The sequence below is a fragment of the Meriones unguiculatus genome, chromosome 14, assembly GCF_030254825.1.
Source record: "Meriones unguiculatus strain TT.TT164.6M chromosome 14, Bangor_MerUng_6.1, whole genome shotgun sequence".
Lineage (NCBI taxonomy): Eukaryota > Metazoa > Chordata > Mammalia > Rodentia > Muridae > Meriones > Meriones unguiculatus.
The window spans coordinates 54,855,151-54,880,076 of record NC_083361.1 but is presented as its reverse complement, the minus strand read 5'-3'; the positions used below and the strand labels follow the sequence as shown (position 1 = coordinate 54,880,076).

General features: G+C 44.0%; 1 protein-coding gene across 2 annotated transcripts in view; it reads left to right on the top strand.

Annotated features, from left to right (window-relative positions):
• The window catches only part of Lrrk1 (leucine rich repeat kinase 1), a 136,026-nt gene that overhangs the window by 49,651 nt on the left and 61,449 nt on the right, over positions 1-24,926 (top strand). For both annotated transcript variants that reach the window (XM_021633271.2, XM_060367294.1), the window contains 3 exons: positions 1,939-2,110; positions 6,125-6,304; positions 6,994-7,142. In XM_021633271.2, the coding sequence (XP_021488946.1) occupies positions 1,939-2,110; positions 6,125-6,304; positions 6,994-7,142 (501 nt within the window). The remainder of the gene's footprint in view (positions 1-1,938; positions 2,111-6,124; positions 6,305-6,993; positions 7,143-24,926) is intronic.

Sequence of the window (24,926 nt, the reverse complement as noted above, 5' to 3'; positions counted from 1 at the left end):
AGGTTTCGTGTATTCCCACACTCACGACAATCCTTTGTGTGGGCCCAGGTTTGTTAGTTACTATACCGCCTGTGTCACAGAGCTTTAAATGCCAGAGTGGCTGGGATGAAGTTGGAACTCAGGCAGAGGCCAGTGTCCACTCTATCGCTTTCCTCCTTTGAAGTTGAATCAAGAATCCTGCTGCTGCTCCTTTGTCCCTGGATTCTGGTGTGTGGGGCTCCATTATCAGTTAGTTACATACATTTATCAACAACTTGTTGGGTGGTGTCTTAGTTCTATCGCTGTGAAGAAACAACACGACCCTGACAACTCTTCTAAAAGAAAGCATTTAGTTGGGACTTGCTTACAGTTTCAGAGGTCTAGTCCATGTTCATCTTTGTGAGGAACATGGCTGCACACAGGAAGACAAGATGCTGGAGTTGTTGAGAGTTCTACATCCGGATCCACAGGAAGCAGGAAGGGAGTGGGGCACTGGGACTGGATTGGGCTTTTAAAACCTTAAAGCCCACCTCCAATGACACACTTCCTTCAACAAGGCCACAGCTCCTAATCCCTGTAAATTAGTGCCACTCCCTAATGACCAAATTTGTGAGCCTATGGAGGCCACTCTCATTCAAACCACCCCAGGTGGTCCTTGGGGAGCGTGGTAGGTACCTTCCCCCCTCTCTAAGGTTCATGAATTGTCATGTGGCAGTTGAGCACTAGCACTGAGCTCATACATCTTCATGAAGATGCTTCATGCATCTTCATGAAGCAGGTGATTGAGAACAGTGCCTGACTGTGAAAGTAGAGCTCATGTAAATAAGGGTAGATTTTCATCTTTTAAAAAGTTTTTTTTCTCTTGACAATTTCATACATACATAATATGTTGTGGCCCTCTTCACCCCCGTTAGCCCTTCTCAACCCCCTCCTACTCCCATTGAACCTTTTCACCTTCCCTACAAGCCCCTAGTTTCATGCCTTTTTTTAATCACTGGGTTTAATCCCTTGCCTGAGCATGGCTGTCGGGTTATTTTCTGGTGCATGGGCTCCTTACCAGGGGCTGTAACAAAGTAGAAAAATGACCTCTCCTCCCCCAGCAACCTTTAACTACCAGTAGCTCCTCAGAAGGGGGAGTGTACCATGAGCCTTTCTCCCATCCGTAATGGAATGCTGATGGGCCCCATCTTATGAGGTCATATGCAGGTAACCTGAACTGCTGTTGGTTCCTGAGTTCATACCTGTGTCATGTTCAGAAGGGTGTTGCAGTGCTCCTTCCCATCCTCTGTTCTTACAGTCTTTCTGTCTTCTTGTCCACTGTGTCCCCACGGCCTCGGAGAAGGTGACGTAGATGTTTCCTTTAGGGCTGAGCATTCAGCAGTCGTTTATTCTCAGCCCTTTGAAAGTTGGATTTTGTAAATTGCCTGAGAGAAGTAAAACAGAAACGGGAAATGTCAATAAGGTTTTTATTGAACCTGAGTGGACGTTCTCCAGCTTACAGTGGTCTGGCTTGACTTTCGGGCTTTCTAATGGTGGGGAAATAACATGCATTTAAGAACAGTCACGCTGGATTTTGAATTTTTCCTGGGGCAGAAGCATGTGTGATCGTCTCTGTAAGGCAGGGCAGCCATGCCAACCATAGCTCCAGATGCAGTGGTGTCCTGGATGAGATAGGCTCAGTGCATTGCACAGGCTATTTTCAACTATGGGCTTATACCCCAGTATATGTTGGAAAGTGAGTCTATGTATATTAAAACCATGACGTCACATGGAATAATACAGAACTCTTGGTGATCTGGTTCCTGGTTTTGTTCTAAGTGTGTGAAGTTGAAGCATGGTGGAGCGGCATGGGAGGGTACAGTCATCCTGGGCAGCTAAGCTGCACGCTTGCCAGAGACTCGGGGGAAACATTTGAAGTTACGGAGCTGACCTCACTGAACCCTGTCCCCTTCTGACCAGGGCCAGTTGCTGAGCATCTCCGCAGCCCACGGGGATCTGGAGACTGTCCGGTTCCTGCTCACCGAGAAGCACGTGGAGCTGCCAATGGAGCCCACTGATGACAACCCAGCTGTGGTGGCAGCGCATTTTGGACACACCGAAGTAGTACATGAATTGCTAGAGGCCTTATCAGGTAAACTCCTGTGTGTGAGCCCTATCAGCTAGAGGCCTTATCAGCTAAACTCCTGTGTGAGCTCCGTCACCACTGCCCTTCTTAGCTTTGCCTTGTTTTGAATACAACCGGAACCATTTCTCTCAACCATCCCTCAGTATGCATGGAAAGTTACCCTGTGTCTATTCATGACTCAGAAACTGATTCTTTTTATGGCTAAATAATACCCCCCTTGAATGGCCAGACCTCGGTATGATGCGTTGGTAATTTGCCTCTGGTGAATTCAAGGTGCTCTTTTCTCCTATAATTTCCTTGTTGGGACAAACCGCAAAAACACCACAGTTACTACAGCATGAGGCCGGCTCTGGGAATGATCGCTAGGTGTTGAGCCTCTGATGTCAAGGTTCTGTGCAGAAGAAGAACCCATGCGTGGATTAATATTCTATAACTGAAACCTTGCGTTTCTTTCATAATTTTAAAACCTATTGCCCCATTGCTTCTGTACTAGGGTCACACATCCTTTGTGGGTGTGGGGTCACACATGATGTAGAGGCCCTTTGTGGGCGTGTCCGTGTGCACTGAGATAGATCTGTGCTCAGGGCTTCTTCCCATACAGTGCTCCTCCTATGGGCCTGAAGGGGAAGGACATGATGGACAGGAGTCGGCAGAGATGATAGATGCTTAAGAGGCAGACTGGGAACCAGGTGGTGGTGGCTCCTTTAATCCCAGCACTAGGGAGGTAGACGCTGATAGATCTCTGAGTTCAAGGACAACCTGGTCTATAGAGTGAGGTCCAGGACAGCCACGGTTGCATAGAGAAACCCTGACTTTTTTTTTAAGCATCCTGGATGAGATGAGACATAAGATGGCAGTCCTCAAGGGTCCTTAACCAGCTGACTCACACCTGTATCAGTTTCTCTTCTATTGCTGTGATGAGACTGTTGCCAAGGCAACCTGTGAAAGAAAGAATTTGATTGGGCTTATAGTTCCAGAGGGATGGAGTCTGTGATGGCGGAGTTGGGGCACAGAGGTAACCTGCAGGGACAGCTGGGAGCTCACATCCTGGGCCACAAGCAAGAGGCAGAGGACACACTGGCCGTGGCTTGTGCTGTTGAAACCTCAGAGCCCACCGCCAGTGACGCCCCTCCTCCAACAGAGCCGCACCTCCCAATCCTTCCTAAACAGTTCCACCAACTGGGGGCTCAGCGTGCAAACACATGAGTCTATGGGGGCCATTCACACCATCATAGCGTCAGTGTGTCCAACCGACACTTATTAAACATTTTCCGAGTACTGAGAACTTTCAGAAACCAAGAGGCATGGAAAAGTTTTCAAAAGGAGATCTCAACCCCTCAGTAGCTCCTGAGCAGATGAGGGAAACTGAGGCAAAAAGGAGCGCACATGTGCACTATAACTGTGCTGAGACACAGGGGTCTAGAAGATTGTGGACTGAACTTAGTAAACAAGGCGTGTGTGGCCCAGGTGGCCCGGATGGCCCTTGTAACCTGGGTGGCCCTGGTGGCCCGAATGGCCTGACACTGAAAGCTGGGCCTTTTGCATGCTCTCCTGGGGTTTCCTATGCTCATTGCCAGGTAAATGCTGGGAATGGAAGTATTGGAGAACAGTGTTTTGGGTTCCACAGGAGAGGCATAGGTGGGCAAACCCGTGGCACCAGGTGACAAACAAGAACAGCGAGGGCACAGAAGGGTAGTTAGGGAGGAGTCCTCTGTAGTCACACTGTGAGTATGTGAGAGCACTCTCTGGTTTTGGACTAACTGGGATTGTTGTTTTTTAATGTGTAAGTGTCTCGCCCATGTGTGTATGTGTGTGCCGTGTGTGTGCTTGTTGTCCATGGAGGCCAGAAGGGGGAGCTGATGCCCTGAACCTGAGTTTGCAGATGGTTGTAAACTGTCATTCGGGTGCTGGGAACCAGACCCCGGTCCTCTGCAGGAGCAGCCATGGTTCCTCACCCCCGAGCCAGCTCTCCAGCCCCCAGACTAGGATCTGAGCCTTCACACTGCTGCGCATCCCCTGTGCGGCCCTCGGCGTTTCCAGTCTCTCTGAACTCTGAGCTGGTCTTGAAACAGTGGTGCTGCCTGCTAACTCGGACACGTCTCCACCCAAGCTAGCACTGCAGTTCTGCATCCTCTTACCGCCATATCCTTCCTATAAGGGAACTGGGGACCACAGCTTCCTGTTACCGTGCCTTAGAACCCCCAGTTCCGGCTGGAGAGAGATGGGGCAGACATTCACTCAACCAGGCTGCAGCCAGGCACTGCTCTGGGTGCCTTCCCTGGTGGATGCTGGCCTCACCCACCCTGACCTCATTCTCACTTCCCGTCAGTCCCTCCTCCTGTCCCGGGGAAGGTCACCCTCTTACAACTGGTGACACTTCAGTCTTGAAGCACTTTGTACTTCTGGAAATGAGACAATGAGATGAAGTCTTGGGGATGTGACAGAAGATAAGGTCATTTCTATGGCAACTGTATCCAAAAGACTTTACACTGGCTTGAACTTGAAAACACTGTAACACTCCAGCCCATCCCAGCCCTGTTACATTCAATGTGTGCAGTGTCTCTTTTTTTTTTTTTTTTTTTCCTGAAATTAAGTGGGAGTCATTTCAGGCCCTATAGGCAGCAGAGTTAGATCTGTTTCCTTTGTCAAAATTTCTTTTGGAGTATCATTCGTGAAAGTAATATATATGTGTGTTAGATGTAATTTGGAAGTAGAGAATGCTGTAAGCACTCTAGTGGTGTGAGGACATCCCATAATAAATGAAGAGTTACTGGTTCAGGAACTTGACTCACACTATGTAATATAGTGTGAGGATTAAACCCAGGGGGAAGGGTTTCATACCCATTTTACTATTGGGTAAACTGATGCTTTCAAAGAATAAGCAACTTGTACAAAACGGCATAGTTAAGATAGTGTAATCCTAACCTCTTTCTCTCTCTGAAGTCCTCCTCTTGTTTGTAATGTGGCTCAGGGGCTCAGGTCAGAAGGAAGAAGAAGGCATGTAGAAAAACTACAGCAATTGCAGGTGTTTTAATTTTTTCTGGTCTTATTCATCACATAGGCATTTTTAACCCATCCAGACCACACTGCACATACCCTTGCTACTCAGACCTTTCTTGGCTTATAAACAGCTTGCTCTATGACAATGCAGAGAAGTGCTGGCTGCGACAAGGAGGCAGGACTCCCATGAACACCACTATTCACTTGGCAGATGCAGAGCTTTCAGTTAGAATTAGGATGGCCGTGTTTTACTCACAGCTGTTAGACCCAGTAAGAGCCTAAATATAAGAAGGTATGAAGAGAACTCAGGAAACTAATCATCCATCGATGCAAAAACGCAAGAGACTCTTTTTAACCATTGTACAATGGGGTCACCCCTGCTGGTCAGCTAGGAGTGGCACCGGGAGACAAAGAGCTTAGGTTTTTAAAAGACACAAGGCGGGAATCTCCTGGGGTTGACTTCTTGGCAAGTTAGGACTGGATGAAGTGTCTAACTTTTAAAATAATTGGTTGGTTCTGGGTACCTTTAGGTCTGGTCAGCCCTGTCATAAATATCTGATCTTCAAGTCAGTTTGGAATTTCCTGCCATCCACAGTTAAATGTGGGGGGTGATTAACTCATCCCATGTCTGTTCTGAGGAGTGGGGGTTACAGGCTTTGGATCAAATGTCAGGAGAAGGATTGGGGCCATTTGGCCCAGTTTCCAAACAAAGCCCATCTCACCGGCACCAGCCGGTGATTTTTTCTCCATTTAGTAGAGATCTCTGCTTGTTCTCTTCCTTATCTCTGCCCTCACAGATGGCTAATGTCAGGAACTTTTACATTCCTCGGTTCTCTGGAGAAGCACTAAGAGGCTTAATTAACATGGGCCTAAAACTTGCAAATATAAGTTATAAGGCAATTAAAAGAAACATAGGTTACAAAGTTAGTCTGATTCTTTCACAGCCAACGGGGAGCTGACTATGGGGAACAACCAGTCTGATTCAGCCGCACCTTCCCTCTGTCCTCACACCCACTCCAGGTCCCTGTAGCCCCCAGCGGCTGCTGAACTGGATGCTGGCCCTGGCTTGCCAGCGAGGGCACTTGGAGGTGGTGAAGCTGTTGGTCCTGACACATGGGGCTGACCCAGAGAACTACGCCATCAGGAAGAACGAGTTCCCGGTCATTGAGCGTTTGCCCCTCTATGCAGCCATCAAGTCAGGTGAGTCCCACACAGCCAACCCTGCCCTGCAGAACATCACACTTTCGGGGGGGGGGTGACTCCGGCTGCACCCCACCACTAACTCTCCAGGGGCCTGTGGAAGGGCTTTTGCAACGCCTTTTTCCTTTCTGCATGTGTGTGTGTGTGTGTGTGTACGTACCTGTGCCTGTGTGTGTGTTTTATGGGGGGGGGTGCACATGTGTGCAGCTGTGTGTGGAGGGGAGAAGTCAACCTCAGCTGTCGTTCCTTAGGGCAGAGAGATGGCTAGGGTATCTCACCTTTGCCTGGAGCATCCGCTGGCTGGCCAACCAGCCCCATGTAGCCCCCGTTCTCCTCTCCCTGTTTCTGGGATTACAGTCTTACTCCATCATGCTCAGTATCTTTTTTTGTGTGGTTCCTGATGATGGAATATGCACCTTCCCCAGGCACTTCACTGACTTAGCCATCCGCAGGCCTTGTTCTCAGTTTCTTTTTCAAAATAGCTATTTCTCCCATCTAGTTTCCTCATTGGGGAACAGGGACCCACAAGGGCAAGTGGACCCTCCATACTCAAAAAACAAAGTCCCATAAACTTGGCGCCTCAGGGGGAGTGACTAAGAGTCTGCTCTCCAAGCACCAAGGCCCCCGAGGGGAAATGAGCGCTCGGGATGCCTGGATGCCCTGAACTCTATGACCTTCCATCCCATCAGGGAATGAAGACATCGCCATATTCCTACTTCGGCACGGAGCTTACTTCTGCTCCTACATCCTGCTGGACAGTCCTGATCCAAGCAAGCATCTGCTCAGGAAGTATTTCATCGAAGCCAGTTCCCTGCCCAGCAGCTATCCCGGGAAAACAGTGAGTGAAGTGGCCTGTGGGCAGGGTTTGAGACACAGCTTTGGACGCGGCTTTCTCCAGGTGTTCTTTGCCATTTTTACAAAACCAGTTAAGTGGAGCATGTGTGTGTGTGTGTGTGTGTGTGTGTGTGTGTGTACATATATACACAGATATATTCTGTTTCTTAAAACTGAGTAAGATCTTAAACTATGCAAGTAGGGTATACTTGCAACAAGCAAAAACTCCAGGGTGCAGAAGGAGGGAGGGGTGGTTGATGTAATGAAATGTATGCCTCTGCTCCTCTTGGAGTAAGTCATCTCCCAATTTCCATAATAAAAGCTATGAGAGCATTGTGAACCAAGACAAGGAGCTGAGGCACAGTGGCCCTGCCCCGTGATCCCAGCAACTGGGGGGCAGAGGAGCAGGAAGATCATGAGTTCAAGGTCACCGTTAACTACACAGAGAGCCCAGAGCCAGCCTGGGATACAGGGAACCCTTTCTAAAAACTAGCAAGCAAGCAAACGAACAAATCACACTGTTTACACTGGCTTTTAAAAACATCAGTCAACATGGCCTCAACCCATTCTTCCAAATGTGCCCTTGAGGGCGAGGCAGTCTCAGGCCTTCTCGTGAGGATCCAAACTTGGGTTTGCTCTGGGTTCTGGGTTTTGCCTCTTGTTATGCAGCCTCATTTGCTAGTGTGTCCCGGTCCAAGTTCCTGAAGTGGGTTGCTTCGGAGTCGCCGCAGCCCACAGAACTCTGAGTCGCGCTGGCCCATACCGTGGCCAGAGCTGGATATCCCACCCGGAACCTTGTCGCTTTCCACAGCTATCAAGTGTTTTCATTTCCATGTTTTATTAATAATACTATTAAACTTTCTCACATGTTCATAAACTATTTATACCCCGAAATATGAGCCGCCTGCCGCTTTTCTGATTGCTTTTCTGAAGCATTTGGCTTTTCATTTTCATGTTGGAAATCTCTTGTGTGTTAGAGATTTGGAACCTTTGTGGGTCTCAGGGGCCGCCAGTCTTTCCCCCCAATCCATTGTTTTGTTTTTGGTTGGTTGGGTTGTTTGTTTTATTTTATTTAATTTTTTTGCCTGTTATGCTTGTGCTGACGCAGATATGAGAACATAGCATCACAGAAGTTTATCTCCTTTACTGGCTCTATGGAGTCTGAGGTGTAGAAAGGGGAGTTTCCAGCCGGGTTTTGTAGAAATACTCTGCTACAGTCTCTTACAGCACTTTTGTCCACTTAGGTCTTACGTTCTAAGCTATGGTTTTTCTGCTACTCATCTCCGTGTTGTTATGTGAGGGGAGGGGCCCAGCATTAATATTTCTACATGGACAGCCAGTTCACCCGGCATAGATTGCAGGGGAAGCTGGTTGAGGTGGGGTCAGTTGTCCACAGTCTCCACTTGGGTGGGAACATCTCCATTTTGGGGCTAGTCTGTGTTACATAGCAGGGCCCTGGCTCAAACATGAACCAAACTGATGAAAATGGAGCCTCCTTTCTCCTCTGGGTTAAAACGTCCTTGCTGGCATTTTCGTATGGACATTGGGATGGATTTGGGGTTTCTGAGTACTGAGTGGTACTGGGGACCAGTGCTTCCTGGTAAAGCCTGGCTGTTTGATTCCAGGCACCTCTGTTGATCCTTACAATCTAATAATACAAACTTCCTGCTCCTCGGCTTTCTCCAAAGTTACACGCGTTCTTGTCTGTGCAGTCCCCACAGGGACCCTTTTTTGTCTCATCCAATAAGCGTGTTAGTTGTGTTCTCTCGGCTGCCTCCTCTTTTGGTGGCCTGACCTCTCTTCTTTTGCATCACCTCGGAGGGGTTTCCTGAGACTTCCACTTGGAGTTCTCAGATCACCCTATTTATGTGCCTTTGTACACACTTTCTGGTTTCCTCCAGAAAGGTCCCCGATCGTTCTTATGATTTGTGATCTTTTTGTTGCTTTGGCACTACTTGAATGGGTATACATTGTTGTGGTTCCCATCTCCTTTTCCAGCCTGATGACCCTGGATGGGGAAGAGGTGTTTTCTTTTGTCTTTAGACCGTCTCCTTAACAACTTCCCTTATTAATGCCAAGTCCGAGTTTCTCCACACTGAGTAGTTCATCAGCAGATCCAAAAGAAGTTTGTGTCTGTGCAACCTTTTTAGTACATCACCAGGATTATTAAAAGTTAGGCAGTCATGATGCTAGCAGGTACCCCTCCTCTGTCCCTGGCTTTCAGGTCTTGGTATCAGTGGTCTGTAAGTCCTGACTTTGGGTTTTGTGGACATAGAGCCTTGTTTTATTTAGGTAATTTTTTGTTATTATTATTATTATTATTAGCTTAGTATTGCATTAAAAGAGTTGCTGAATTAGGTCAAATCACATTTGAAGCTACAGCTTTTCTATTTTAATTCATTGAATAAATAAATGATGATGTTAATTGCTGACCCAACCTTAAATTCTTGCAGTAAATACTAATTGCTTCTTTTTTTCTCTGTGGCTATATTTGAACTACCAGCATTCTACACACAAGTTTTACATCTATATTTGTAGATGAGTTGATCTACCATTTCCAGTTTCTATTGTTTTCTTGAGGTTTGCTATGTAGCCATTCTTGCTTCTCACAACAATTTTAGGAATTTTTCATTGTTTCCTTGTAGATGTTTTATAAGAACCATTGTCAAAGGTTGGATAAAAGAAACCTCGTTTTGTTTTTGCTACAGTTGAAGTGATCAGTCAGTTTTCTTATATTCTGTTTAGGAGACTAAATTTTGGTGGATTAACAAGCGTTTCCTTTAGATGTTGGCTGTGCCATTAGTGCTTATTTATGTTTTTTTAAGCATTCTTCTTCTATATCTGTGTTTGTGTTTCCGTTTATGATGATGAGCAGCTTGGCTTTTTTCTCTTTCAAACTTGTAGACACCTGGTGATTGCATCTTCGTGGCCAGTCAAGGAATTAAATTTCCTTCAACCCTAAATCCCTCTTCATGTGTCCCCTTTTTTGAGTGTTCTGCAGTTGATAATGAGGTTTTAACAAGGCTCAGGTCTGTCTTGGGCTCCAGAATTCATCACTCCTGCTTCTCGTAGCCCGGTCTCTGTCTCTAAAAAGAGAGAGGCCAATAAAGAACCTGTTTCATAGAAATGCTTGGCAGTTAAATTCGGCAACATCTGTAACTTTCTAATAACTTTCTTAGCCCATGGCAGGTACCATTACGACAGACTTGTCTGCTAGCTGTGGGCCATCCACCTTTCTGTATTGTTGAGGGTGCATTTCAGGACCCCGGAAGATGACACCAAAATCCACAGATGCTCAAGTCCCTTGGATGAAATGTTCCGGCATTCCTACGTAATCTAGTCACCCCCTCCTGTATTAAACCATGTCCGTGTGGCTTAGAGTGCCTAGTACAATGCGAAGGTGAAGTCACTGGTCCCTACAGTGTAGCATCTGGGAAGAGACGACGAGAAGGAGAGTCGCGTTCACTACATGCACAGCTTTTTGAAACATCAATGTCGATGTGGGATAAGGCTGATCAACGTGCAGGGCTCGCGGGTAGGAGGGCTGCCGGTAATTCCATTTCGGAAGTCTTGGTTAAGTGTGTGTGCGTGTGGACATCTCTGTTTACCTTGCTGATCACATTACTCAAGCCCCACATGTACTGCCTATTTGAAGCTCTGATGTAGAGACACGCCCTCTCGTCCCAACATTCATGCACATGTGATTCCATGCACCTATGTATCTATGCTTATACACTCACACTGCTACTGAGTTTCTGTCTCCTTCTTGGGTTCCACAAGGTTGCTTCACATATGTGGTTTGATATCAAATAACCCTGCGCTGGCTCATTTTACGTCAACTTGACACAAGTTAGAGTCATCAGAGAGGAGGGAACCTCAACTGAGAAGAGGCCTCCATGAGCTTGGGATAGAAGCAGACAAGCCTGGAGAGCTTTTTCTTAGTTAGTGATGATGGGGGTCCACTGTTTATTTTGAACTAGGAATCTGTGATTCTGGTCAGCTGGGACTGAAGAATCAGCCATGATTCTTGGACAAGAAACCACCAGTAGGTAAACCTTTACTAGGACAATTGATGCTGGTCAGCGGGAGCTAAGTTAGTGGTGCTGAAGAAGAGGCCAGCGTCACGCGTTTCCTCAGGGTCAACACACAGAAGCTGTGTTCCAGAGGGGCCAAGCCTACCTCTCAAGCTGGCATCTATATGTGGTCATGTGTAAGAGTCACCCAGGTAGTACTGGTTTTAAAGGCATGAAGGAGTCATGGAGAGCAGCTGAGGCTTGGCACTGAGGGGCATAGCCAGAGTCCCTAAAGAGATCCCAGAAGAGGCTATTGATACAAGCGCAGTTTAGTTGCCAGCATTTTGAAATTGCCAGTAACCACGGGACAGCTGCCAAGGACAACAGCAATGATGGAGTGGAGCCAGCCTGAGCTTAGAAAACACTCTGTGTGTGCTGCGGAGGGCAGAGCCAGAGAAGTGACCCAGGCCCTTTGGAGGAATCCCGGAGATTGTGAGTGGAGCCCAGACATCGGACACTGAGTTGTTTACACAGCTGGAGTTTGGTTTTACTTTGTTCAGATTGTGACCATGCCCTGGTTCTTTCCTCTTGAAGTAAGAAAGTATTTACTTTATTTTTTTTAATTTTATAGCAGTCCATAATTGTAGACTTTAGATTTTAAGAGACTTCAAACTTTTTTTAAGAGACTGAAATTTTAAGTGTTTTAATTTTTTAAGGTGTTTTAATTTTTAAAGAGTGTAGGGCTTTAAAAATCTCGAATATTTATATTGTAATGTTGATATTAATGTGTGATTTGGGGATGAACAAGAAGGAAAGGTTATGTCTTCACAGTGATATGCTTGTGTCAAGTTGGCAAGGGGTCAATTGTACTGGCTAGTTTTACATCAGTTTGACACAACCTATAGTCATCTGAGAAGAGAGAACCTCAGTTGAGGAAATGCATCCATAAGCCTGGGCTGTAGGCAGACAAGGCTGTAAAGGCATTTTCTTAGTTAGTGATTTGTTGTAGGAGTTATTGATATTTACTATTGTTTTAACTTCTGGTAACGCTGCTGTTAATCCTCAGCAGCTGTAAAACCAAATCACCACACAGATGGTTTTTAGTTAACCTAGAACACAATGCTGGGCAATATTTACTCCCTCCTAAACCTCCAAGGCCTCAGTTTTCTAACATTTAGATTTCCCACATTATACTTGCTTTTTGTGAAATCTTAGGTCTGGTTCATGCTCCAAGTCCTCCAAGCTCTCTCCTCCTGTTCTGCTCTCCTCCTGCTCTCCTCTCCTCAAGCTCCTCCTCCTTCTCGCCCCTTCCTGTTCTCTAGCTCCTCCCCTCTTTCCTGTCCCCTGGCTCCTCCCATTGCACAACATTGTATGTAGTTGCTTTATTTGTGTCCTGTTTACACAAGAGTTGAGACAGGATGCTTATAGTGAGTTTCACAATGCAATATCCAGATTGAAACCAGAGAGTTGGGGGTGGGAAATCAGCATTTGAATTAACAAAGTTAAGGCATATACATTTTAAAAGAACATTATACCAACATTTCCCCCTTTAAGTCCAATAAAAGGCTCCTTTTATTTCAATACAATAATAATTATGAAATTATGAAAACTGTTAGGTAAGATCTACACATGCAATGTCTAGTCCATGTGTATTTAGCACATGGAGAGGGTATCTTAGGAGAAAGTGTCTGATTATCCTATCTATCTTGATAAGTTTAAAGTTCTATACTTAAATTAACTTTTATCCTTATTGGTATTACCTATATAAAAAGATTTAATTTCTAAACAACTTAATCTTAAATGTGATACTGTAACTATTTGGTCTTCAACCCCATCAGAGACTTGAGAAGGAATAAAATTAGTTATGAGAGTAAATAGGAAGTGCATGTCAGCAGCTTCCAAAAAATAAAAAATTGACAGAGACAGTTTGCTGCTGAACAGTTAGTCACCCATAACTCTCTATAACATTGGAGCATCATCTTCAGCCTTCTGGCTCAGAATATTTTGACAGACACATACATGAAGCAGGAACTATTTAGGACTTGCTTACCCTGTCTTGGCAGAGTTCGGCAGTCGACTTGTCCTGCATTTAAGCTTGCCTATTTTAGGCAGAATTTGTCTGTGAAGCAAGGGTATTTTCTTTACCCGAGTGGCTTGTTTGCCACATTTGAAGCCATCTCCATATGGAGGTTCTTCTAAGCTCATTATCTTCTTTCAGGTAGGCAGGGTGCTGCCAGGAAATGACTTGTCTCATTGTCAAAGAATCTTTAAAATAATAAGAACATTTTAAATGCCATATTCTGTAAGTCTCTGAAGTTTTTGAAGACTACCTATCTTTATGTAATTGCTTTGTATACAAAATCATATCTATCTGTCAAACCTATGAGATATACTCTTGTGATAAATTAGACTAGTGTCTGAAATGACTATGAGTTGAATAACTAATAATTAACTTGCATACCTAATATCCTAACCACCTTTTAATAATAGTTTAAAAGTATTGGAAGTAACCTTGACTTTCTGTCAATATACTAAAGCTTATACCAATGTATTAAAAATACTTATTTTTGCATCAATATGCAAAATCCTATACCAGAGTTAAAATTAACCTTATTTGGGAATAACAAATAAAACCTTAAGTTGAGTAGATTCAATAATCTACCCTTTTTTCTATTTTTATAAAATATCCCTGTATATTCCTTGTTTTACTTTGAATAAGACCATTAATAATAAACATCTCCCAATGACAAAAAAAATTTCATAGCTATAGCAAACAACCAAAAACATACCCAACCCCCTTTAAGGAAAAGTGGACGCCATTCTCATTAGTTTCTTCTAGCTGACATTGTGGACATGTAGAAATCCTGTAGGGGGCCCAAATAAAAATGGTTAATTAAGCAAGTAGTAACATTTGTGGTCCAATAACATTTGAATGTTGAGAAATTTCAGGCTTAATAAAAGTCCTTTTTGGAACAGTCTAAAATGCTGGACCAGTTAAAATTAGTAGCTTTCTTCCAAGTCCTTTTGGGAGCAGGCTTTGATGAGAAAACAGCAATTGAAGCAGTTGAGGCGGGAACAAGCAGAATGCTGGAACAGGCAAGATGCTGGAACAGATGTGTCAATGTCTCAGCATGCTGAAGAATGATTCTGTTAGGTTTGCTCTAGCATCTCTGTCGTCTAGTTCTTTTGTTCTGCAAACATATAATTTCTCACAAGCATTATAGAGTTCTAAAATTATAAATGTATGAGATGTGCAGGATGAAACTAAACTGTAAGCCAATTTTATCTATGCAAATTAAAAGGTTAGCATAATACATTTTGAGGATATTATAGCCAAGAATTATTGGCCAAGTATTGAGGGAGTTCTGGCTGGAGACATTTTTTATGTCTGTCAGTTTCAGAGGTATTTCCAGGTAAAGGGATTATCAATTTATGTTACCTGTTCTGTTTGATCTTGATTTCTCTCCTCTTCTGAGTGGCTAAGGTCTTCCGGTGGTCTTCCTCTGATTTTTACTAGTTTTGAAGGAACCCATAATTTCTCTTCTCCTGTATGAACATAAGCAAACCTCTTCCCCAGCGTAACACATTCCCCACTCTCCACTGTGAAGTTAGGGTATCTTTGAAATATATAGGCTGAAATAACTCAGCAGTTTTTTCTATAACCCAGTGTCTCTCCGCAGCTGTTGTTTGTTGTTCATTAACATTTAAGAAATTTAAGTTCAATAAAGCATTATGTAATCTGTTTCTGGGGGTTTTTAATACCCCTCTCTGTTTGTTAAGCATGTTCCTTAAAGTACGATTGGATCTTTCAATAACTGCTTGACCAGTAGGATTGTGAGGTATACCTGTGACATGCTTTATCTTGTAATATGTAAAAAATTCTTCCATTTTATTAGAGACATATGCTGTAGCATTACCAGTCTTAATTTGTTTAGGTATGCCCATAATTGCCATCACTTCTAATAAATGGGTAATAACTGAATCAGCCTTTTCAGAGCGTAAGGCTGTTGCCCATTGAAACCCTGAATATGTGTCTATAGTATGGTGCACATATTTGAGTTTACCAAACTCTGTAAAATAAAGCACGTCCATTTGCCAAATTTCATTTCTTTGGTTACCTTTAGGGTTACTTCCTGCAGGGAGTGGAGTTTGGCTATATAAAGAACAAGTGGGGCATTTTCTCACAATTTCTTTGGCTTGTTGCCAAGTGATAGAAAACTCTCTTTTTAAACCTTTGCTGTTAACATGGTGTTTTTTATGAAATTCTGAGGCCTCTAACACGCTTCCTATCAATAGTTGATCAATTTCATCATTGCCTTGTGCTAGAGGACCTGGTAAACCTGTATGAGATCTGACATGTGTTATATAGAATTGATTATTTCTATTTCTGATTACTTGTTGTAATTGAAGGAACAGTGAAGTTAAGTCTGAATTATCCTGAATTAGATCAGCAGTTTCTATATGCAGAACAACTCTTTCTGCATATTCAGAGTCAGTGACTATATTAAGAGAGTCCTGAAAATCGGGGCGCCATTATACCAACAGTGATTGATGGGGGAGGGCCCAGCCCATTGTGTGTGGTCCCATCCCTGGGATGATGGTCCTGCAGTTTAGAGGAAAGCAGGCTGAGCAAGCCATGGGGAGCAAGCCAGGAAGCAGCACCCCTCCATGGCCTCTGTGTCAGCTCCTGCCTCCATGTTTCTGCCCTGTTTGAGTTACATCTTAACTTCCTTTAGTGATGGTCTATGATGTGGAAGTGTAAGCCAAATAACCCCCTTCTTCCCCAACTTGCCTTTGGTCATGGCGTTCTTTCACGGAAATAGTAACCCAACTTAGTCAGCCTGCTTTAGTCCCCTGGATGGCTCAGTCCTGGGAATGGAGTCTGTAGCCTCCCTACATGGCCACACACCCTCATTTTAATCAACCTGGAAAAAGTTTGCTGAGACTTCTCTTTTAGATTTAGCTTTAACTGTGCATGTGTTGTTTAGTGTATGTTTCTCTGTGTGTGTAGGAGTGCAGCTGCCCACAGAAAACAGACTTTTGGAGCTGGAGTTGCAGGTGGTTATGAGCCAGAGTGTGGATACTGGCAACTGAGCTTGGGCCTCTGTAAAAGCCATACTCACTCATAACCTCTGAGCCATCTCTCCTGCTCCAGTTCCCCGAGACTTTTCTTTTCTGCTCTTCTGGCAACAGCCTTCAGTATTAATCTCGTGTTTTGAAGTAAGAGTCTCCCCACTTTACAATTGCAAGGGACCTTCCTGGTGGTCCATCTCTTTTACTGCTTTTATTGCTCTTTTATTTTCACCGTTCTCTTATTCCTACTGGTTTCCTTGGTCCTAAAGAAGACTGAGATTCAACCCTCATTACCTTTCTACAAGCCTTGTTGGCATTATCCACCATAACACAGAAAGAAGCCTAGTGCCACCACAGAGGCAGCCTAGTGCTCAGCACAGGACTTGGCCTACAGTACATGCTCAAGGGGTTAGATGGTGTTGTCTTCATGCTGCAAAGGAAAAGGCAATCCTATAAATCCCGCATCCAGGCAGCAACTGCTTGTTTTTCTGCTCTTTCTTCTCATCTTAGTTTATGTAGCGCAACCTTAGAGTGTACTGCAGAGAATGCACTGCATTCTTATTTCTTCCAAGTGAAAACATGATGGTACAAAGACATTGTCCAGACAGTGCTGCTGCCCAGACCAGAGCCAGCATCTCCTGCAGGCATGTCTTCCCCCAGACCTCAGTTCCTGAAACAGGTCACGCTGGTCTCACGATAGTGCGTTTCACTTTCGTATGTACTAGACCGCCCAGAGCTTTTTAACTCTCCACATTCAAACTATACCCTACAATGATCAGTCCACATCTTGGGGGCAGTACTTGTTCTCAAGAGTTTTGGGAACTCTCCTGGTGATTCCGGTGTGTCCCAGATGTTGGCAGCTAGTGGCTTTGGTTTCCTTGGTATATGAAGCAGAGAGGACCAGATGTCTCTGATCCCTTCTGCAAGATGTGTTTCACCGCACGTGCCAAGGCTAGCAGTAGGCACGAAGTGATGAGTGTGTCTTGCCCATGAAAAGACAATGAAAAGGCCACATTGCATTTCTCTCTTCTGGGCTCTTCTGTTCACATCAGAAGAGGAAATGATATTACAGCGCAGCCTGACTCACTCCAGTTCCCAGGCTTCCCCAGAGCAAGTTTTGTGTGTGTGTGTGATTCAAGTGGGTCTCAACGGCAAATGCTGTAGCTGTCCTGTAGTCTCCGACCTGCAAGAGAACACTCCTGTGCTGCCAGCAAGGGACAAATAAGGGTGATGGAGGCCCACGTAAGTTCAATGCCTTTCCACCTTTCCTGTGGACTGAGCTGAGCCTCTTTTGTTGTTGTTGTTTTCCTTCCAAATATTGAGTTTCAAATGCTGGGCATTAAAAAAGTACTTTGCCTACATGATACACTGCCTGAAAAAACCCTTGGCTTCTTTGCCATTCACAGCAGTAACTTCTATGAAGTAGCTCTCACCAAGAAGGACACTTGTGATGGAGGTTAACTCCAGTGATGTTTTCAGGGTGTGTCATCTCATTTAGAGGGTGGTGCTTGCTTCCGGCACTGGCTTATGCCATTTGGGATTTGTTTTGGGAAACAAGGTCTCACTGTGTAGCCCAAGCTGGCCTTGAACTTGCAACACTTTTACCTCAGCATTCTGGGAGCTGAGATTGCACAAGTGATCCTTGGTGGATTTTGTTTTTCTCCTGTTATATTTGGGCAGGCTCTCATACAACCCAGGCTGGCCTTGAACTTGCTGTGTGTTGAAGATGGCCTTAAACTTCATCCTGATCATCCTGCCACTGCCTCCTAAGTGCTGGGATTGCAAACATTCACCACCATGTCCATCTTTAGTGGGCATTGTAGTAATGTCATTTCTGCCCCTCTGAAAGCCACAGCTAACATAGGCAGGGCAGCCATGGTTGAACACCATCGGTTCTTGAGTCACCAGAGTCTACCCTGCAGGCTCACTAGAAACTGCTGAGAAGCGCTTATTTTCTACACACAGCATCTGGCTCCTTGGACCTTGTTGTTTGAGTAAAGATTACAGAAGCCGCATATCTGTCAGACACACTTTTCAAACAACAGAAGTGAAGCCAAACCAGACCTGGCAAAGCCACTTCCCTGGTCCTTGGTGTCCATCTTAGACTGCCAGATTCTTACCTACTGAGAGCCAGATTAATGATGGACAGCTGGACAGTGTTTTGCTGTATTGCCACAAGAAAACAGCTTGTTGCTTTGACACCTAGAACACCAGGAAAAGCTTAGCTCAGCTCTTCATCCTTGTATAGATGTCAGTGCCAGGCTAGAGGGCTTGCTGGGCCGTTTTAAGGGTTGAAAATCAACAAGGACTGAAATTAATTTTGAAACAGCTCAGTGGGGAAATCATTTCCTCTTTCACATCTCTCAGCTAAGTAAAGATGGAGAGCCGTTTAGATTTTGCCATTCATACTCATTTTTGCATTGGCTCTGACTTACATAGTTTACCAGTGATGTCTCGGTGTTGGAGCTGAGCATCTGTTTGTCTGTGCTGAAGCAGGTCTTCGCTGGGTGGGTGTTTTCTATCTGCATGGAAAGGGCCAGAGACATTCAAGGAGGCCTGTGCTTCTGCTGGGCCTGTGGGAGCTGCCAATTGTTCCAGATCAGGCCTTTGGGGAGCACCCTCTCCCTAAGTAAGGCCTCACACTTGGTGTAAAGGATTTTCTTCAAGAATTATAACTGGGATGTAGAACATTTACATACACATTGCAACCATCTTAGTTCCTTGAACCCTGAGTGGATGAAGGCTCTGTTTACCATGGCAGAGGCAGAAATTAGCATTCCTAGGTAAGTCTCAGGGTTAGTGAGGCTCCAGAGGGGTAGAGGAGCTCTGTGGGGTCAAGACCCTGGACTCCCACAGCCTGGCCTGTCCACCCCATACTTATGTGACAGAAATAGAAAGCCACCCACTATCCTCAGAGAGCCACAGAGCAAACCCAGACATCTACCTGTCGACTTTGCTTTTCCTGATCTGGTTACAGTGGCCCCTCATTACCTATGGCCCTACTTTCGTGGTTTCAGCTACTCACAGTCACTTTGGGTCCAGAATTATTAAATGAAAATTTCTAGATAAAAACACACTTAAGTCTTAAATTGTATGCCACTCCAAGTGTCATATCTAAATCTTACACTCTTACAATCCATCCCATCCAGGTGTGAAGCACCCCTTGTCCAGTGTGTTCATGCTTCAGTTTACACCTGACCAATAGTACTTAGCAACTGTCTCAGCTCCCAGGCCGACTCCCGGGGTGTCCCAGGGCTCATGTTTAAGCAATCCTTATTTTACTCCTAGTAGCCCAAACATACAAGGGGAAATGCTGGCAGTTCAGATACACACCAACACATTTTGAAACAATGACAATATTCTCTTGACTTCTGTTAACAACTTTAGCAGCTTCTTTCCGGTAGGTGTTCATCTTGTCCTGTAGGACATAATACAATTGGAGCCATCCTATAGAGCAAGGCCTCTTAAAGAGTTTTTCCAATCTTAACCTCTTTTAGCTCAATAAATTGTTACAGGTATACAGTTGTACCAAATAGGCATACAAACTGAACATTTGTGGGCAATGAATTATAAAGAATTTTATTTTAAAAATGATTCTTTGGTATATATAATTTATTAGTTATTAGAGATTAAAGCAAGTTTGCAAACCAAAGAGGTGGATATGCTTGTTTATTTTTACCTAATAATTAAATCTCAGTTGAATATCTGATGCTGCAGGACTTAGAACATAGTATTATTCAGAAGCAGCTGATATTTTGATCATATACATGATCTCATATATAGTTGATCATATATATATATATATATATATGTCACATATATACATATCAGTGCCAAAAAGGCCATGTCACATAAATATGTAGAACAGGTAGCAGAAGTATGATTAGGGCCGTCTCAGAAAGTGCCAGACATTCTGTCGTAATCTCCAGCTGAAGCTCGTTGTTTTTTAATGAAGATCGTCAGCAAATGTTTGGTTTCTAAAACCAAACATTCTAACCCAATGCAGTCTAAAGGTGTTTTTATTATGAGAAATGATAGTTGGAAACTATTTGAAGTTTTTGTTCTCCTAAATTAAACCATTATGTTTCTACAAGAACAGAAAATGTGTATATGTAGTGAAAGAATTGTCATTCTGGGAGAAAAACCTAGAACTCCTGCACAGATGTAGCCCATGGCAGCTCAGTCTCCACGTGGGTTCCCTAGTAAGGGGAACAGGGATTGTCTCTGACATGAACTCAGTGGCCACCTCTTTGATCACCTTCCCCTGCGGGGGGAGCAGCCTTACCAGGCCACAGAGGAAGACAATGCAGCCAGTCCTGATGAGACCTGATAGGCTAGGGTCAGATGGAAGGGGAGGAGGATCTCCCCTATTAGTAGACTTGGAGAGGGGCATGGGAGGAGAAGAGGGAGGGAGGGTGGGGTTGGGAGGGATGAGGGAGGGGTCTGGGATACAAAGTGAATAAACTGTAATTAATAAAACAATAAATTAAAAAAGATTAAAAATTGCATTTCTTAATACCATAGTCCAGACTTCAGGCCGAGGTGTTCCCAGAGCTTTTGTTAGCATGCTGGGACAGTGCAAAGTGCCCGTGCTTCTGAGACTGTAGAGAAGTCACATGACATCACACATGTGAGCTCCGCTGGAAATAGCTCAGGCTTAAGACACCTTCCATTTGGAGCTGCTTTTCGGTCATCACATGTTCAAAAGCCCTTTACTGTTGCCAAAGGTTTGTGACTTCCTTTCACATTCAGTTTCCTGGCCCCACGTGAAGTCACAGGCCACAGTTTGAGAAGCTTGGCTATAAAGCAGTAGTTATATTAATGACTCACATTTACCCAGGAGCAGAGAAAATGGTTGATAAACTGGACATGCAAAAAAAAAAAACTGCTACTTGATCTTATTTGGCAAAGTGGAAAATGCAGAAAGGAAGACTAAGGAAGTCAGAAGCACAACAAATGTTGGGTATTTGGCCCAGAGGTTTAGTCTAATCACGGTGCAGACAGGCTAGACGACAGACAGACAGACTGCAGACAGGCTAGAACTAAGCTTGGGAACCTCATCCGAATTATCTACCATCCATCTAGCTCATAAATATTTAAAAGTACACATCACTTATTAAAAAAAAAAGATGGTTGGTATTTCCAAATGTTAAAAGTGTACTTCCAAATACGAAGATATATGATAAATAATAAAACTGTTTACACTGAAAGATATTTTTTTTAAACAAAGCTTTTTTTCAAAGGGCGGTTAAAGCCGGTGGATGTCATACCTGTAGCCCTACCTAACTGGGAGGCAAGGGCAAGAGAACTGATCCCAGAAGACAACATGGGGAGATGCCGTCTCAACAAAAAAAAAAAAAAAAAAAAAAAGGGGGGGGGGAACAGAAAGCAAACTGACCAAAATTTAAATCCCAGATAGATCTGTATGATTAATACCTTCTCATCAGCTGGGGTTGGTTTTAATTCAGCCAGGGCCTATGAGTCATCTCCTCTGACCAGGACTCCACAGAAACCGGCTACACCCTCACCTCTGCAGTCACCTTGGTTACAGATTCCACTAGATACAACAAAAGAAATACGCAGTGAATTCACATGTGAGGACACTCAGAGAGCAAACATGCACGGACTTAGTAGCAATTATGGGAAACCAAATTAAAACAACTTAAAGCACTGTTGCCCACCTATTAAACTATCAAACAGAAACAGAAATGCTCAATAAGAGTTTTGGCAGGGCCCAGAGCAGTGGGCACCCATCATGCTCCCAGCACTGCAGATTGGTTCCATATGTGTGAAAGCAATTGGCATCACATGACAAAAACTATTAAATTTTTTTTCTCCCAGTGAGCTGCTCTGGATTTGGTATTTCGCTTCTGAAAACTGTCCCTAGGACATAATTCAAAAGATATGTATAATAACTGTCACGAACAGCCAAAGAAGGAAAATGGAGGATCAAACCCCAAATATCTAATAGCAGGGAGCAGCTATATGGACCATGCTATTGTCTGGTGAATACCCCGGCCAGGAGAAGTAACCCCTGCCTTCTCAGCATCCAACACACTGCAACTTGCCCCCAAGTCACCCTACAAATCTCGTCCCCACACAATATCCTCCAGAAATTCCTGTCTACCTTACTCTTAGCATCTAGAGTTGACTCTTTGGATGACATTCCTATTGAATCCAACTCCACTACAAGCTTCCTGAAAGCATGACCCCTGGCCACCTTTGCTCACTCCTTGTTTGCCATTCCGTATAGGCCTTGAACAGGATTAGTAGGTGGTTGCATTGATGGGTGGATGGATCGTTGGATTCATGTATGAATGAACAGGTGCTTGGATGAATAAGTAGATGACGGATGGAACATTAAATGATTAAATGCATTCATGAATGAATAGGTAGTTGTATGGATGGGTAAGTGGGTGGGTGGGTGGGTGATGGATGGAAGGACTGATGGATAGATGGATGGATAATTAGATAAGTGGATGATTAAATGAGTGAATGGGTGGATAATTGTTTATATAAATGAATAGATTAAAGAATTTTTAAATTTTAAATAATATCCCTTCTGTTTATAAATACTATCATAGCTTAAATGCACTTTGCTAAATATCCAGCTTTAATCTCTCACATAATTGTGAGACAGCAATCTTGCCTTTACTTAAAAATCAAAGAATCTGAGGGGTCTCTCAATGATAAGCTACATACCTTTGCTAACTACACCCTGAGTTTTTATCTCTGGCTTTTTCTCTTTCTCAACTAACTGTTAGCAAAATAGTTGTGGGAGGTTTTTTTTAATATAAATTTTCTATATTTTAAAAGAATAACTAAAATATAAGGGAAAAAAGGACAGTGTTGATTGGAGGGAACCCCGTCATTTTTTTAAGAACTGTTGGGGCTCAGTGTAGACTGTCATTTCTGCCAGAGGCCCTGGGTACTATCACCAGGACAGAACACAGGAGAATTAGTGAAGACGGAGCCAGCCTTCCCTCAGAAGTGTCTAGCATTCATCCGACATAAGGAAACGTGTTATCCCTTTTTTTCCCTAATGTCCTTGGGTTGTTGGTGTCTGGGTTACCACTATGCTGGTTTTCTGGAGAGACATTAATCAGCTTTACAATTGAAATAGTTGAGTTTGGTTTAATTGTATTCTATTTTTAAAGATGTTGTAGCAGTTTTTACGTCCATGTACACACACATGCAATTGACCTGGAATTTTAATAGAGTCTTGACTCAGAAAATGAAATGAGCAGCTGCATTAAGGAACCATTTACATAACAATGGGGACTGTTTGTTCTTTAAACTTTTACAATTTATATTGAATTAGGAACTTCTGGGAATGGTTCTTTAGTTATTTGCCTTGGACACATCATTTCACATTTACTTTTATTGTGTCATGTTGGGGGTTTTTTATTTTTGAAAATAAGTCTTGTGTTTCAGTGTAGTCAGGGGCTTATAGATCTCCTTACAATAAAATGTCCCAAATTTTAAACATTGATTTTACACCAGCTTTTCTACTGCCATTTTTACTCCTAGGTTATTAAGTATTAGTATAGAGCCAGAGCCGGTGGCACACGCCTGTAAATCCCAGCACTCAGGGAGGCAGAGGCAGGCAGATCTTTGTGGGTTCAAGGCCATCCTGGTCTACGAAGTAAGTACAAGACAGCCAAGGCTACACAGAGAAACCCTGTCTCAAAAAGAAATAAAGCAAAACAAAACAAAAAAGCTTTAGTATATTTTCTTTTTTAAAATATCTTATTTATCTTTACCAATGTCATGCATGCATATGACATATCTTGATTATATGTACCCCCAACTCCTCCCACTTCCCACTTTGCCTGAACAGCCCCGCACACGGCAAGCCACTGAGCTCCTGGTCTTGGTTGGATTGACCTTGGGCAGGTAACCATACCTTTAGTGAAGTCAGGGATGTAACCGCCGTGTCATCTCCAAAAGACAGCATTTGATAGCACTCCTCTCCACCCCTACCTTGCATTTATTTCTGCTTCTTTTTCTATGTCCTCTAGACTTGTGGGGGGGGTGGAATAGAAGTCTCACTACAGCGTGAGCACTTGACACCAGGCATCATCAGAACTTTCAGTAGCTGGCCAAGGTTGAGAGCATCACTGACCTACAGCGTAACCCTAAATGTTTAGAAGGTAGTTCCACATGGCCATTCAGCAAACCAGCGGCAGAAGGGACCCCGTGGGCCCATATCCTTCCCAGCCGTGAGCTTTTGATCAGGTTTACAGTACTTAACCTGACACCCCCGCAGAGCCTGCCTGGGAACCCACCAGAAAGTGAGCGTATTTATATTTAAGCTCATCAACTGCCATCAACCTCATTGGTTTTCGAGAGAGCCTCAGCTTGATTTTCCTGGTCATGCTCTCGCTTCCTCTCTGGTTTCCATGTTAGCCGGGCTGTCTTTGCTCTTCTGCTTTCTTTCATCTCCCCGTGCTGAGTGAGCACAGAACATTGTGGTGTTTCTGTTCTTCCTTCTTGAGCCTGATTAGATCTGTGTGTTCTCCCCATTCATTGGGAGGCTTTCATTGTCCTACATTTTTACACTGTTGCAGTGTTGGGTTTTTTTTCTCTGCTTTTCCTCACATCCTTTCAAAGGGAGATATTTCAATGTCTGAATAACTAGGCACTGTTTAATCCTCTTCTCTTGGCCAATCATTCCTTCTCTCGGCCTCTGTGGAGGCGTG